The sequence below is a fragment of the Rattus rattus genome, chromosome 14, assembly GCF_011064425.1.
Source record: "Rattus rattus isolate New Zealand chromosome 14, Rrattus_CSIRO_v1, whole genome shotgun sequence".
Taxonomy (NCBI): Eukaryota; Metazoa; Chordata; class Mammalia; order Rodentia; family Muridae; genus Rattus; species Rattus rattus.
Genome location: NC_046167.1, coordinates 12,734,089 through 12,751,043, shown reverse-complemented (window position 1 = coordinate 12,751,043; position 16,955 = coordinate 12,734,089). Strand labels below are relative to the sequence as shown.

The following is a 16,955-nucleotide window of genomic DNA, read 5'->3' as shown; positions in this document are numbered from 1 at the left end:
TACATTTATTTGTTACACACTACCTTCCCCCATACAGGCAGAGGGTGAGCCAAACAGCAGAGTGGCCTGCTGCTGAGATTATCTTTGTGGGGTGCAGAAAGAACTTCTAACCTCTTTCCTAACACCACCTCCCTGGAGCTCCATCTCGGACCTCAGCTAGGTCTAACCCTTCGTCCCTTTGTGTAATTGGCACTAACCCCATCTGGCCAGACAAAACAGTGGGCAAACCTCCATCAAGAAAAGAGACAAGGACTCCTCCTGCTCCCTCCACAACTGTGTGGGGAATCAGGTCCACGTTCATGCACATGGTAGACAGGTGCTCTCTACGCTGAGCTCCATTCCCAGACAAAATGGTGCTTTTCAAAGAAATAGGCACCTAAGTAATCATGATCATCTGAGGTCCTTGAAATATGCATGCAATTACCCAACAGACTTCCCTCTCATATAATTATGTATTTAAAGTACATTCAAAATAAGTATTAGGGTCATTATAGTCATTACAATGTGATGCATAACAACACTGTGAAACTTAACAATGCACATACAAACTAAGAAACGATTGATAAATTACGGCAGGAGCCATAAAGAGAGTTTGGATTTTACATATCTCTTTAGACTACACAACACTTAGACATACCTAGTGACGTATCTAGGAGACGAAACCCAAGCCTAAGCATTCCATTCTTTTATTTCATACACAACTTATACAAATAAGCTGGAAGGTTGTGTGTGTGAGTGTGTGTGTGTGTGTGTGTGTGTGAGAGTGTACATGTGTATGTGTGCATGTGTGAGTGTGTGCATGTGTGTGTGTGAAAGTGTGTGTGTATGTGTGCATGTGTGAGTGTGCGAGTGCGTGTGAGTGCATGTGTGTGTGCCTCTGTGTGTGTGTGAGTGTGCATGTGCTTGGGAGGGGGTGGGTACCCATCTTACACACACGTAAGCCAAGACCAAATGATACCATAGGTGTTATTCATAATTTTTCAGGTACTGTTTACGTTCATCTTTGGAAGCAAGGCCTCTACTGGGCTAGGCTGACTGACCAGTATGCCGCAGGGATCCAACTATTTGTACCTCCCCAGAACTGATGGTAAGCTTGTCCCACCACACCCAGCCCCTTGTGGCAATATCATCAGTGGTTTGACTGATCTGTCACAAGAAGACCGAGTGTGGAACTATCTACTTGTAGTATCCTGTGAGTAAAGTTTTGGATGCTATAGCATTTCCAATTTTAATATTTCACATGAAGAATGCACAATGTATACTATAACATATACTTAGAGGGGGGTCAAGTTGTCACTGTTAAATTAAGAGAAAAAAGCAAGAAAACTCCAGAAAGAAATAAAAACCCAATGGTCATCAGGCTATCCAGAGCTGATGTTCAAAAGAAGCACTGACATGTTCCCAGTGTCCTACCCACGGTACAAACTCACCCTGGCTCTCCATTTCTACACATAAGCATTGGCAGGAAACCAGTTTAAACTAGCTGCTGTATGTGTATGCCATCTAACTATCCCAACAACTCAACTGCACACACATGGAAATAAGTCATAACGAAGATAAATAACTTGCCAGTGATAAGCCTAAAATCTTACCAACCATTTAAAGGAGGAAGATTGTACGTAAAGGCCCAGTGCAGTAATGTATGTCTACAATCACAGTGCCAGGAAGGCAGGCAGGAGAGTCCCTGGGGTCGCTGGCTAACCGCTCTAGCTGAGTAGATGAGCTGCAGGCCGTGGAGAGAGCCTGTGACGGTGGGGTGTGGGTGGGGGGGCTGGCTGGGGCTCAGTGACGGAATGCCTGCCTGGCATGCGTAAGGCTCTGGGTTAGATTTCTACAATGATCAAGACAAAGGACACAATAAAAAATGAAAACTCTTGACTGAGGCTGGCTGCCCTGACAATGGGAAGGTGGCTCTGTGGGTGAGAGCACTGAATGTGCAAACACAGGGCCAAAGTTCAAATCTCTAGCACCCACGGAACAGGCTGACTGGAGGCTCACACTCAGCCAGCCTAGCTGAGGTGGCAGTCCCAGACTCCGTGAGAGTGGCAGAGCCAAGCAGCAGGGTCCTCATCTCATTTCCCAGCATGCGCATGTACACTCACACACAGCACCCCATGACACACAGGCTCTGAGGTACAGGAGACTAAGGACAGGCAATCCTGCTGTCAACCTCTGCCCTCTCCCACAGGACACACACACACACACACATACACACACAGAGAGAGAGAGAGAGAGAGAGAGAGAGAGAGAGAGAGAGGAGAGGAGGAGGAGGAGAAGGAGGAGGAGGAGGAGGAGGAGGAGGAGGAGGAGGAGAGGTGAGTGTGAGTGTGAAGTGTGAGTTAGAGAGTTGAGAGTTTCAAGAGAGGGTTTCTCTGTAGCCCTGTCTGTTCTGGAACTGTCTCTGTAGATCAGGCTGGCCTTGAATCCAGAAATCCACCGGCCTCTGCCTCCCAAATGCTGAGTGCTGGGATTAAGGGTGTGTGCCACCACACCACCCCCTCCCCCTCCCCGCCCAGGTGATTTTATATTTCTAAAGAACAAAGGTCATCCTTTCAGGACCACAGCGTACTGGTTTTGTCATAACTATTAAAATAAATGGAAAAATGACAGAAACGGGTTTTAAAATTCAAGAGTAGATAGCACTAAACCAACAATATAACTGAACTTAGGAAGAGTATAAAAGGATGCATCTCGACATCGAACCGAAGGTGAACAGAAAAATAACGATGCTCTACAATGAGTATTTTAATTACGCTCTTTAGTTTTCAAATACACACTAAACTCTACAAACTCATGGTTCTTTATCTCTAGACTTAGCCACAGGTCAAAATTATCCAGGAAAAACTGCTTTATACAAATGCCTCAAGCTTCCTTCTTATCAACACTGTCTACAGGACACTTGTCCTGGAGGTGACAGATGCTGGGCACTGGTACTTACAGACACTATAGCACCTAATGTGCAGCACAGTGCGACTGTGGACTGAGGAACCCGCCCCCTCAGATGCTATGGGGTGGCCATGCTTGGCCACTCGTAGGCACTTGCGATGGCTACACACGTCTTGTCAGTCATCCTGGAAGCTCTTGAAATGTTATAAAACATTAGGCATTACGTCAAAGCACAGCTTACTGACCAAACCGTAATGAGGTTTCCACCCGTGGCTCTTTCAATTCGTGCTGCATTATTAGCCATTTTCTATGACTACACCATGGTGTCTGTGATCTAAACATACATCTCACAAACATCTCCCACCTACGAGGAAGGAAACACACAAAGCTCCCCGCCATGGCGGCAGGCCCACTGTGAGAACACAGGCAACACAACCCTCATGGAAACTGTCACGGACACTTCAGCTCTGAAACTCCAAATGCGCTCCACTAGAGCCATGTTTATATAAGACATTTTTTGGATCTTTCTACGTTATTACCATGAAAGCAGGAACTTCAAAAAGAAAACATTCCTCCTTCTCTTTGGAAGAAACAAAAATAAAATGTTACTACCTTTTTACATCAGTGCAACTTAATGTATGAAGTGAAGGTGATAATTCTTTTAGAAGGTGCATTCTTTTCCACACCAAATTGGACCATACATATTATCAAATGATTCCACCACCATAGTTATGGGAGAGTGCTTTAAAATTATACATCAAAGAAATAGTTCTGCTAAAATCCTTCTTAATGGGAACTGCATTAGCTAGGGTTGCTGTCAGAGTAATAGCCTAGCAGAAGGAAGTGCTCATCTTCACAGGGACTGACTGACTTCGGCAGATGCGTGTGTACTGGGGAATAGCATAAAGCCATCTAATTCTACAGCTACCTTGTTAGACAGATGCGAGACTAAAGTGTAGGTGCGATGTCCAGAGACGTATCCTGCCATCAGTGCTTGAGCGATCTGCCCACAAAGGAGGACTGTCACTGCGAGCGGGTCTGAGGGCGGGTGCTACTGAACAAGAGCACAGGTGCCGCACCTAACTCCCCACCTAGAAGTGACTTCTTTTAAAGATATCTCAAGGTCTAAAACCAATGCTAAAACAGACTCCACAACACAAAATGAACTTACTCTGCTGTAAAATAAAATGTAAGAGTTTGACTTTAAAATAAGAACATTTGGGATGCTCGCAAAGAAGGCACAGTGACATATCTCTGTGAGACACCCCATAACCACGAGCTCTCCACAGTAAGTGTCCTCTAAGGCAGGACGCTGTCCTCACTGAAAGCTGAAGAGTTCTATAATATGGAACCCTGACTAGACTTCGCATGGCTCTGATCTCCCAACACCAGGAACAGCCTCTCCTGGGCACTCTACTTCCTTAATCCTCATTATTGAGCTCATTTAATCCTCCAGGAACCCTAAAGATGGCCACAACTATTGTCCTATGTTACAGTTATTAAGGGATAGTCTGGGGTTTAAAAACCAGAACATTCCATTAGCTTTACCTCACCCTCTGGGCTGCCTCTATGTCAGAACAATTAAAACCCAAGGAACTGATGTTCTGCAGAATTCTTGTTATGTGGACATACAATAATTAGTATTTATACAAGTGTGTACATAGGAGGGAGTAATTTCATGGAACAGTATAAAGAAATACAGGACAGTGCAATGCTCAGCAGGTAAAGGTGGTGTGGCCAAGCCTGACAACCTAACTTCAAAACCCAGCGCCCATATATGGTAGAAGAGAACCGACTCTTAAAAGTGGTCCTCTGACCTCCAAATGCACATTGTAATACATATATGGCATATACATACGCACACTAAATAAATGTAATCTTTAAAATTCAAAGAGTAAAGAAATAGGAAAAAGCCCTCTAAAGTTGGCTATGTTTTGTGATGGGATTTTTTTTTTCCTTTTTAAAGACGTTGCATGTCTAGCTAGCATTTATTAGGTGCCGTCTATAGGCCAAGCTAGTGCCAGTCTCCCTAGTTAGCACACAGACCCTCCACAGCCCCCCCATTAAAATCACCTGTGTGCACACGGAGGAGCTATGCTATGTACTGGCTGGTTCTGTGTGTCAACGTGACACAAGCTGCAGTTATCACAGAGAAAGGAGCCCCCCCTTGAGGTAATGCCTCCATGAGACCCAGCTGTAAGGCATCTTCTCAATTAGTGATCAAGTGGGGAGGACCCAGCCCATTGTGGGTGGTGCTGTCCCTGGGCTGGTGGTCCTGGGTTCTATAAGAGAGCAAGCTGAGCAAGCCAGGGGAAGCAAGCCAGTAAGAAACATCCCTCCATGGCCTCTGCATCAGCTCCTGCTTCCTGACCTGCTTGACTTCCAGTCCTGACGTGGAAGTGTGAGCTGAATAAACCCTTTCCTCCCCAACTTGCTTCTTGGTCCTGATGTTTTTGCAGGAATAGAAACCCTGACTAAGACAGGTATGTGCAGACACCTTTACTACGTCTGGAAAGTTCACTCTCATGAAGGTGAGATGTCAGTGGTTTGCAAGCTCAGGGCCAAAACCATTTCCAAGGATGAACACAATGTCACGTTTCATCTTCACTGTGACTTTGCACTGATGGCAGAGAGAGATGGCAGTGAAGCTCCGACCACTGGGCACGGACCAAGGCAACAGGGCTCCCTGGGTTACTACCGTTCCTGTACTTTACAGTGTTTTAGCAAATGTTCCTGATGCAGCAGAGAAAACATTAACTGAATAAACTCTAAGCTCTTGGGCACAGGTTGCAGTGACACTCTTGTACCACTCAAATGCAATGGTTACCTCAGAAAAAGGTACTTCCCTAGGTCTCTGAATGATAATTTGCACCAACTCCTTGATCGCACAGAACGCCATTGTACTTGAAAGAACTACCTGACTGTGGTTCTGTGGCCGTTCAGGTTTGGAGCCGTATTGGCAGACATTTCCTTACAATAAATACACTGTGGTTGTTGCTACTGACAACATCTGGCATTTCAACCAAACAGGAAACTTGAGAGGCATGTGCGGCAGTCCCACGGCCCTGTGAGGACAGCTTTATTTATGTGGGTTCTGAGGATACAAGGCGGGTCATCAGGCATTGCTTGCTGAGCCATGCTGCGGGTCATCAGACATTACTTGCTGAGCCATGCTGCGGGTCATCAGGCATTACTTGCTGAGCCATGCTGCGGGTCATCAGACATTACTTGCTGAGCCATGCTGCGGGTCATCAGGCATTGCTTGCTGAGCCATGCTGCGGGTCATCAGACATTACTTGCTGAGCCATGCTGCGGGTCATCAGGCATTGCTTGCTGAGCCATGCTGCGGGTCATCAGGCATTGCTTGCTGAGCCATGCTGCGGGTCATCAGGCATTGCTTGCTGAGCCATGCTGCGGCCAAGGCCAGAGAGCAACTGCTCTTACGGGACCGGAGTTTTAATTTTTGTGTGGTTCCCCCCTTTCTTCCCTTTGCTTGGTTTAAAACTTAGCATGGACTCAGTGCAGAGCAGAAGGAGTGTTTCCTGCTTCCAGGAAAGTGTTCAGAGGCCAGCTCCTTCTCCTTCTGAGCAACAGGATGTGGACGTGACGCCTAGAACTACGGCAATGATTGACTGCAGAGGAGAGCCAGAGCGGAGGCAGAGGAAGCCGGGACCCAGGAGCAGCTGAGGCCAGAGGCGCTCTCTCTACCTCTGCACCACACAGCCTGCAGGAGGCACTCTACTATTTCCAACATGAAGATCTCAGATCAAATGTTATGCTTCATTAAACCAGAACCTCACCAGCGAGTACAGCGGTGAACCTGGGAATACTGAAGGATGAAGCCCGTCCCTTGGAGAGGAGCCCGCCATGGCCATGCACCCACAGAGAGGACCCCGCTATGCGTCCATGGAAAAGACACCACTGTGCGTTACCTTCTCGGTGTTCTTGTATCTCTCCCATCTTTTCAGCATTTTCAGCCACTTGGAAGTCCTTTCGATTTCCAGTTGCTTTTGCTAAAATGAAATTCAAATCTAACGTTATTTTTGCAGTTTCTTTACTTATAAATCACACTGTAACAGAACCAAAGAAAATGTTTTGAAGTTACACTGTACTAGAGAGCAAATGCCTTGCCCAACTTGTTTGTAAGTTGGATAATATGAGACGGACTAGCATCAACTGCAGTCCAAAGCTGAAGTTAGGAATCATACACTCCTGTGAGTGAGAAGACAGGGCTTGCTTGTTTCTAATATCTTAAAAGACAATCAGAAAAATCCTATAACTACAAAAAAAAAAATTTAAAAGAAAACTTTGAAGTATTTTGAAAAGCAACCAAAAAGCCTACAAATTTCAATTCTCTTTTATTTAATTTTAGTAAATTCTAGCAAATGTTTTTAATAACTAAGTTGTTCTTTTTAAAGAATTCAATTTAGAAACTGTATAATTAATATGTAACTAGCTCCATGGTAGAGAAACAATTACAAAACTAAGTCACAGTTGTTACCTGAGACTCCTCTTGTGCTAACAGGGAGACACAGGCCCTGGCAGGGACTGACATAAGGCTGGTGGCAAGGTCACATGAAAAAGTCCCCAAGGACCCTACATGAGGAGCTCAAAGATTATGATGGGATTTATCTGGTGGTGTGGGATCCTTGTATCTCAATACCGTGCAGCACTCTATCTGGGGAGCTGACAGAAGTTCCCGAGAGTTTTAAGAAGAACAAGATCACCATGGGGAATTACAGGTCTTGCATGTCGAGTCTGAGATGTGCAGCAGGGCTAGCACTGAGGCCAGTTACCACAGAAAATGCTTTGCTCCTCTCTTTCTGGGTTGCGGGGCGGGGGTTACTTGTTCTCTAAGTACTGGGGCCTGGGAGTGTAGTGACTGTATGACAAAAGCAAGAGGAAAAGTGACCTGCCCAGGAAGGGCAGCAGCTCTACAGACTGGGCTTACACTCCGGGCTGGATGCTCCCTTCAGGCTCTGGGCAGGCCTGCAAGTGAGGGGGCAGACGGCAAGCCTGCGGGGCAAGCCTAACAAGGGCAGAGGCACTCAGGGCAGGCGGGCACTCCTGTGCTGGGTCACCCTCTTCTGTCTCCAGCCGCCATCCTGTCTCCTTCCTAACATAGGCAGTGGTGTCTCCTAGAAGAAAACTGCGGCTCCACACTGATGGCCTCCCTGCAGCCTCAGACAGGCGGGCCGTATGCTGGCAGGTGGCACTCCTACCGCCAGTAATTTTAGATCTGAAAGCATGCATCCCGAAGGAATACCCTGAATTTAGGAAAAGGCTCTCACCAATGAGAATGGTTCCTAGAACTTTCCTATAGGTATATTCATAAAACTCTGTAATTACTTTCTAACTCTTTAAAGTTTTTATGAGTTTTCATAATAAAAAAAACCACTTGTGAGCAAAAGAATGTTAATTCCCATTTTTCAAAAGGCTAAACAGTCCTTATTATATTATTAGTGATGAAAATGATGCAGATGGGTCCAGAAATACATTTAATTTTAAAACTCAGTGGGGCACTGAAATCTAATTAATGTTCTACTAAATGTGACTTTAGAGATGGGCAAGCTGTGAAGAGCCAGAGACTGTGTCGCCATTCGCTGTGTTGTTGTTACTCCACACCCTTCCTCTGACTCCCTGAAGCACAATCCCCTTCTCTACCAACAGGAAAACACCCAGAACACAGGCCAGCAAAAGAGGGTCACACACTCAGCCAGGGCAGCCGGGCGGGGCCGGGAGGGATGCAGGGGCTAACATTCACTTTTCTTACTATGAATTACCAATAAATCAATTCAGGAAGTAGTCATTCTTTACTCAAGATACATTTTGTATACTAATGTTTGTCATAGATTAGACTAGTTTAAATGGTATGTATCCTGAAAGAATAAGACATATACACACCATTTTCAGAACCATTAAGCATGCTTTTCTCTCTTCTATACATGTAAGAAATTATACCAGGGCTGGAGAGATGGCTCAGTGGTTAGAGCACTGACTGCTCTTCCAGGTCCTGAGTTCAAATCCCAGCAACCACATGGTGGCTCACAACCATCTGTGATGGGATCTGATGCCCTCTTCTGGTGTGTCTGACAGCTACAGTGTGCTCATATACCTAAAATTAATAAATAATTCTTTTTAAAAAAGAAAAACAGAAATCATATCTCGGATACTCTCCTAGTTAGGAATTGAAACTTGTGTTAGTTGAGTGCTGACTCTGCATATCATCTCAACTACACCAGACCTGAACGCCCATCAAAGTAAGCCTCTCCACACCAGTCGGTTACTCAGTTAAACCCACTTTCTTACCGAGTAGCTGAAACTGCCTGTTCCAGCAAGTGTTTTGAAGAAATGACTGAAACCACAGGTGACAACTGTAAACTTAAGTGCCCCAGAGAACTGGCTTCAGAGCATCAGTAAGTCGTGGACTCGTTTACGACAAACGGAAGGCAGACCACAGCCGTGTAGCAGGGTTTACTCCTATGCTGTGGCAGATACTCAACCACAGGGGAGACAACGCTCCGAGCCTCGCTTTGAGGGGGTTCTGGGTTAGGGTAAGGAGGCTGGTTGGGGTCTGAATCTGAATACAAGAGGAGAAGGTGACTGGAGCCCCAGGATTCATTTCTGCTTCCTGTGGATGCCGTGTGACCAGCTGTCTCCCAGCCCTGCCCACCGCCATGGCTTCCCTGCCTTGATGAGCTGCTAAAATAAGCCATTGTCAAAGCAATGAGAGGAGTAACTAATGTGTCGTCCAGCCAGTGGTATCTTATGTAACTTCTCAAGCTCTCGAGCCTCTCCCACATGCCTCCATGTCAAGCTAATTCATCTACCCCGTCAGCGTCAGTAGCATGGACTCAGGGCCCAGCCTAGTCAGAGAGGCCTCTTATTCACTTTCCTTGGGGAAAATCATTTGATTCTTCTTTACCCCAGTTCTCTACTTTACAGAATTAGAACTACTACAGTCACTGATGCACTCAGCACCTATTCTAGCTGCCTAAGTGCTCGGATCACATTATATTATTATTATTATTATTATTATTATTATTATTATTATTATTATTATTAACCACAGCACATGTTTACCCTTTAATTTCTTCGCCTAAAACAACAGTTGTATAGAGTTTAACACAATATAGTAAACAGTTCACACATGGCAGGAACTAGGCAGCGATGTGAAAGTTACTAGCACCCTGTGGTTTCCAGGTAGCCTGGGAAAGAGGATGGAAATGGACCTCTGCTCTAGGGAGGAGCTTCTAAACAACCCCAGAAACAACCCAGAGACATTAGACAATACCCCGCCTCGTCCCCCACAGCGTAGTGGGAGAAAGAGTGCCATTCTAGCCCACTGGCAGATGGCTTCCATGCGACAACAGGCAGGCCTGCTGGTGCCTGTACAGCACGGACTGCCAGCTTCCTTCACTATAAATACCTAACTTTTCTCAATTTTCGCTTTAAAATATTTTAAACATAAATGAAAATATGTGTCTATGTGTTTCATTTATCTCTTTTTTTCTTTGGGGGAGGGGCAATCTACTAGAAAAATCAGACTTGAACACGTCATATCTAAATATTTCCAAGGATGTATCCCTTTAAGAGCAAAAACATGGTAATCATTATACCATTCTTATATCCAAGAAATTTCAAATTCAACATTATCATCTCTAGTCTATGCGCTAAATTTTCCATTTGTCTCCTAAATGATAGTTTAGTATGTGTATGTATGTTGTGTGTGTACGTGTGTGCATGCATACACTTGCACGCATGCATATGTGTGTGTATCTACGATGAGGCTGAAGACTGAACTCAGGTCTCACACTGACCACTGCCCGGTCATAAACCCTCCATTAATTAATGCCCCTCAGCTACGGAGTTTAGAAACTTTCCGGCCAGTGATCGCCTGGAGTTCTCAGGAGATTCTCATACTCGAGGAGGGCACGGAATCTCTCCCTCTCTACCTCATGCTCCACTCGGCTGCTCCCGAGAGGACCACGCTCTGTGAGCTGCTCCAGCACCCCCCAGCAGTCACGGAGGCCTCTGACTGTACACTATAGGTTACAGTCATAGGCTCAAGATGCCTAACAGTGGGGACGTGAACCTGAAGAAGTCACCACCTACAGCCAGGCAGGACCCCCAGTGGGGGGATAAGGACACCAACCACCCATAAAACGTTCAACCCCAAACCTGTCCTGTCTACAAGAAATGCAGGGACGAAGATGGGGCAGAGCCTGAAGGAATGGCCGACCAGTGACTGCCCCAACCTGAGAACCACCCCATGGGCAAGCACCAATGCCTGACACTGTCCAGGACACTCTGTTATGCTTGCAGACTGGAGCCTAGCATAACTGTTCTGAGAGGCTGTACCCAGCCACTGACTGAAAGAGATGCAGAGACCCACAGCCAAACGTATGGAAAAGTCAGGGGGAGGAGTGCCGGCCCTGAAAGGAATAGGAACCCTGCAGGAAGCCCAACAGAGTCAACTAACGTGGACCCATGGGAGCTCCGAGACACTGAGCCACTACCCAAAAGCAGGCATGGACCCCCAGCACACACACACAGCAGCAGAGGGAGAGGATGAGCCTAATACAGACACTTGATCGTCAGGGTGGGAGGATACCCAGGGGTGGGGCCACCCTCTCAGAAGTGAAGAGGGTGAGGGGCGGGCCTATGGGGGGCTGAATGGGGGCAGCATTAGGGATGTAAATAAATAATTAGTTAAGAAAATCAGCTGGGCTCTCCACCTGCTACTCCCCCACCCCCCATGTCCTACAGAAGGACAAGTGAGTAACGTTGCTGGGAGTCACCCATGCCTGCATCTCACCAGCAGAGGTCAGGAGAGGACAACAAGTACAGAACCCTTGCCTTGGCAATGTGTGGTCACTTATCGAGAAGTCTTGATGCTGTGTAAAATGAAGGCGTCCTTTTAGAACAGAGGACTGGTCAGATGGCTGAGGGTAAAACACTGGCCAACCACCCAGCCTGACAACTGGAGTCCGACCTTCGGGACTCATGGTGGGAGAGGAGAACCAGCGGCTATTGAGTTGTCCTCTGACCTGCACACGCCCGCCCACAATGACACATGTGCATCTATGCATGTGTATGTACACACACATAAATAAAATAAAACATCTAAAACGGAAGGTTTTCATAGTTTATATATTATGTAAAATATTGCACTGCATTTCATAGCTTTATCTATGAAAATTCATAGTCTTATATAACCTTTCCTCCTTATTAAAAACATCAATAAGCCCAGGGAAATGATATAATCCATTATTAATATTGTTCTCTACAGGATAAATATAATGAGTGTGCTTGCTTCTTTGTTTAAGTGCCTATTTGGGGGAACCCAAATCATTCTGCAAACATCACATCAATCCTTTTCGGAGGGAGGTTTGCTGTCCCTGTTTTAAATGGGGAACGGCCTCCTAGACTACCTGACAAGGCAGACATCCGCACACTAGAATTCCTAAACACTAAGAAGCACTGCTTTGGCTGCATGTTCAGCAGAGTGCAAACCTCTGCAAGACGACAGTCTGTCTCCATCTACCTCAGCGAAGATGGACAGATAACCCTTCACTCCCTGCCTAGCAATGGTGGAGTCCAGCCACTATGTGCAGGCATACAATAGAGAATGCTAGCCTCTAACCCTAGACTACTTGGCATGAGTCCAAGTCTACGTGTGAGCCACCGGTCACCAAGCCTGACAACCCAGAGAAAAAGGCTGACCAGTCAGTGTACACATACGTCCTCACTTTAACAGGTTTGTTTGTTTTTAAGATGAGGAGATTTTACAGCATGGCCCTGGTGGCCTGCAACTCTCCATGAAGACCAAGCTGATCTCAAGCTCTACCTATTCCTGCCTCTCAAGGGTAGGACACGTGGGATGTTGACACAGACAGGCATAAGAATGCTAAGGTTCCATGAGTTCAAACCCTGGGAGTCTCAGAAATGAGAATGGCCATTCCCTGCCTGCCTCTACCTGCTCTGGACCATGTAGCCATGACATCCCGCTGAGGGCCATGGGCACTGGGTCACTAGCGTAACACCTGCAGCTCTCCACGCTAAAAGGTGTCTAGATATCCCCTCTCCCCATCCGGACTTCAACAAGCTTCTCTTCCTGGGTATTCCTTCTTGCAAAAGGTATTTAATCCCTGGTTCCCACCAGATAAAGTGTATACATTCACAGCCACCACCAAATAAACCAGTATGAACAAGTGGATTGCCGCACGCACGGAAGGCCTCCACCTTTAAGAGTCGTACCTAGAGCTCCCAAGGAAGCCCTTCTCTCCTCTAGCCCCTCCATACTCTTCACACTCACCCCAAAATCAACCAGTTTCCGCCCGTCCCAGGCACCACTTTCCCCTCTCTGCCTGGCACAGAGATGCCCAGAGGGAAAGGTGGACCCCGGTTCCTTCCCTTGGCTATGCTGACGGTGCTTGGGTACCCAGCGAGACCAGAAAGCACTGTGGACTCCCTGCTTTGGGTTTTGCCCTGCCTTTTCTGCAGGCTGTGCTCCGGGCACCCCCAGAGAAATAGGGGGTTGCAGTAGAATGCTCAAGTGCTGAGATTAAGGGTATGTACACTTAGCATTTTAAACAAATTATTAAGGGATATACAAATTAGAGTGATTCCCAATTATATTAAGACTTTAAACAAGAAATTAATTAATTAAATGCATACTTGCATTGGTTAAGAATTTTATTATATAGTTGAATCTATAAAAAATTAAGCAAACTTAATTTTCAAGTATGTACCCTTTGCTAATGTCTTATATTTCTTTTTTATTGGCATATTTCTTGACTTATTTATTTACTGGCTTGAAGACTCTAAGGATTTCTCAAGCAAAAAATGACAAATAGTGAAGGAGGAGAAAGAAGTCAATACAAGATTAATACATTTTTATTTTGCCAAATCAGCTTAGCTTTGTTTAAAAACAATGTCAACTCTCTTCTCTCTAACCTTGCAAATGTAGGACACTGCAAGTCAACAGAGTCTGCAGCAGCTCTAAGTCAATGTTTAATGTCATAATGAAGGTGGACTGTGACTCTAAAGGTAACAACCAGTGTGAGAAACAAGGTAGGAAATCTTCAACATACGTAACACGCGGACGGTGCCATGTACGATAGAGAAAAAGAAAATAAAACAAACAAGATGAGGGGGAGGAGAGAGGGAGGAAGATAACTAACATCAGCCAGGAGAAATTCCCAATTTTAGGTTAGAAGACCAAGGACAGCCACATTCCACAAGTGACAGTTGGATAACTTGTTGGAGAATGTGAAAGGGCTGAGCCTTGCAGCGACTATGAGGTCAGCAAAACACCCCACGAGAGAAGAAGCCAGTGGGTAGGCCTTGCAGAGGGATTCTGGTCCACGCTCACACTCAGGAGACACTCAGGAACCAGGGCAGAAAGAACGGAAGTCACACAAGGAGCAAGATGCCTCAACACTGAGGACCACTGTTACTTGGTCCTTGTGTTTGCTGTAGATGAAAAAGTTCTGATCAGAAAGCGTCATGTCCTTAACTCCTTTTAGCAGGATCATTTTAATTGTTACTCAACAGGTAAGACCAAGAGAAAGGTAAAGACTGAGGCAGGAAGACAGGAAGCTCCAGAGAGAGCACAGGGGACAGGGCAGCAGAAGTGGAGATGAAGCCGAATTCTGGGCACACCTGGAGGCAGAGCTCACAGCTCAGCTCTGCTGAGGGGAGACTGGCCTGGAGTCTGGGGCCAGGAGCTCCTGCTCACTGTGACAGGGACATCTGTCTAGAGGCCAATCGATCAGTCTGAGGACCAGTATTAGCCAAGGGAAAGATCAACATTCAAGATCTAAAGTATGTTTTTTGTGACAGGAAGGGAGGGACGGAGGGAGCATCTGTAATGGCTACGATAAGATCTGAGCTGAAAGGAAGGACAGGGTGGGGAGGGGTCCTGTGGTAGTATCAGTGGGTCAGAAAATTAGTAAAGTCAGGACAAAGGAAGTGACAGGAGGAGCTTGTTACTCAGCTATGTTAACAGCTGTTAAAGCCCTGTCAAAGCCTCCTGACTGGATACTACCAGAGAACTTGGCAGCCTATCACTCACCAACAGGAGGTGTTCATATAGGTATTCTTCATATATGGGAAATAACAATTCTGTTTACATCTTAAGGTTTGGCTACAGTTTTGATTTTCAGAAAATTTTGATCTTAAAAATTTCCCTAGAATATTTTTAATTACATTTTTACTTTTACCTGCATTGTCTGAAGTTCAGCTCCCTTCCCTTGCGTAGAATACACGCAAACAAACTACCTTTACTTTAATCCTCCAATTCATTTGGGAAGAGCACGGGGAGGAGTAGGGAGCCCCTACTTCTCATGCCCGCTCAAGTGGAGAAGCAGCTCCTCGCTGAATCGGGTGTCCCTTGTCTAAGGCCTTAACATAGTTAACTGACCACAGGACATGTTTCAGTCACTGCTTGGGAGAAGCTGAATAAAATCTCAAGGACGGTTACTCTCAGAGCTCCTGGTCTATTACCCAGAGGGCGCATAAGGACCACCGGGGATGCTTTACTCCTAGTGACTCAGTGCTGTACCTGTAGATTGCTGTAGCTGTCAAGCCTCATCAGAAAAGCTTCTTTTTACAGTGGGAGGTGATTAACAGAGACTTGCAGCTGTTCGAGGTGTAGAGATTAGGAATTACGCCCTAAATGGGACATCTATCCCGCATCCTCTCCTCTGAGGCTCAGAGATGATGATAGAAGAGTCTAAGAGCCAGAGACGGTGGATAGCATAAGGAAACGATTTTCTAGCACAGCGAGGAGCTGTACATATGCGCTCTCAGCAGTTGTGACAGCATGCATGAGATCTGCACAGGTCAAGCCAGACAAAATCCCAGCACGGAGAGGAAGGTGGGCAAGAAGCCACACCCGGTTGCTGCCTACGAAGCTGTTAGCAGCTGACAGCTGTTGGGACAGGGAGAAACTGGTTTTTTTAAGAGCTGACCACCCCCCAGTAAAGGCCTCACATCCAAGAGTGTGTAGGCAGCCAAAATATGATGGGTTTAAAAACAAAAAGAATGCCAAGCTCTCAGGCAGGGAAGAAGGGAGGAGTAACCACAACACACCGTGTGGACTTCTCAAAGAATTAGCAAACACTGAGAGAAAATAACCAAACAAAACACACTGATGGCACGCATGGATGGACGGACGGATGGATGGATGTACGGGCGAGTGGGTGGGTGGGTAGATGGATGGGCGAATGGATGGATAGGTGAAAGTTCCTGCCACAGAGAGGCTGTTTCATTCAGGCAGAACCTGAAGCTGGGGTTGAACATGTTACAGTGCCATCCTTCTCCTTACTTTTAAAGAGAGGTGAGAATTCCATAAACCCCCTAAACCCATTTCAGGCTTATCTTAGTTACTGTCTTAAGAGTGATCCAACCATGGTCGAATTCTAACAGTGCCAGCTGCACACAGCACAGTGCTCCACAATGGGAAGCAGACTATTCCTCAAGGCAACTCACCCATAACTACAAATGAACAAAGGCCACACTTACCCGGTCCGCGGCTGCGTTAGGATACGGGAGCTCCTCCTCACTGCAGAGAACAACAAACATGGAGTGGTTGAGATCAGAGCAGACTCTCACTGGCTGTACCCTGTGTAATACCTGACTCTAAGAGAGACGTTTCATGATTCTACCGAATTCAACAGAAAATATACCTGGTCTATGGTCACAACGTGCCTCAACCTCAAACACAGTGGTCGCCATCCTACAGGGAACGATTCAAAGTCTGTCTCACTGCAACACTCCGAGGACATAAAAGTCGTGCAGCTAGAGGCAGCCGGACTGAACATTCCTATCACGGTAGAATTCTGTTGGAGAACACTGCCCTAGACCAGGGTTCAGGCACAGTAACAGCCAATGTTTCAGGCTTCATGAACCCGTACTCTTTCTCACAACTACTTGAACTCTACTGTGCTGGTGTGACAGGCCTCACACGTGACCTTCTGCAAAGCCAGTGGCAAGCTGGACGCTTAGGTCACTCTACTATCCAGTGCCTTAGACCATCACCTTCACCCACGGGCCCAACTACT

The 16,955-nt window shown here is 46.3% G+C and overlaps 1 protein-coding gene across 1 annotated transcript in view; it reads right to left on the bottom strand.

Annotated features, from left to right (window-relative positions):
• The window catches only part of Usp6nl (USP6 N-terminal like), a 97,168-nt gene that overhangs the window by 30,342 nt on the left and 49,871 nt on the right, over positions 1 to 16,955 (bottom strand). The window contains exons 4-5 of the mRNA XM_032919624.1: positions 16,417 to 16,456; positions 6,819 to 6,899 (exon numbers count right to left, since the gene is read on the bottom strand). Of these exons, the coding sequence (XP_032775515.1) occupies positions 6,819 to 6,899; positions 16,417 to 16,456 (121 nt within the window). The remainder of the gene's footprint in view (positions 1 to 6,818; positions 6,900 to 16,416; positions 16,457 to 16,955) is intronic.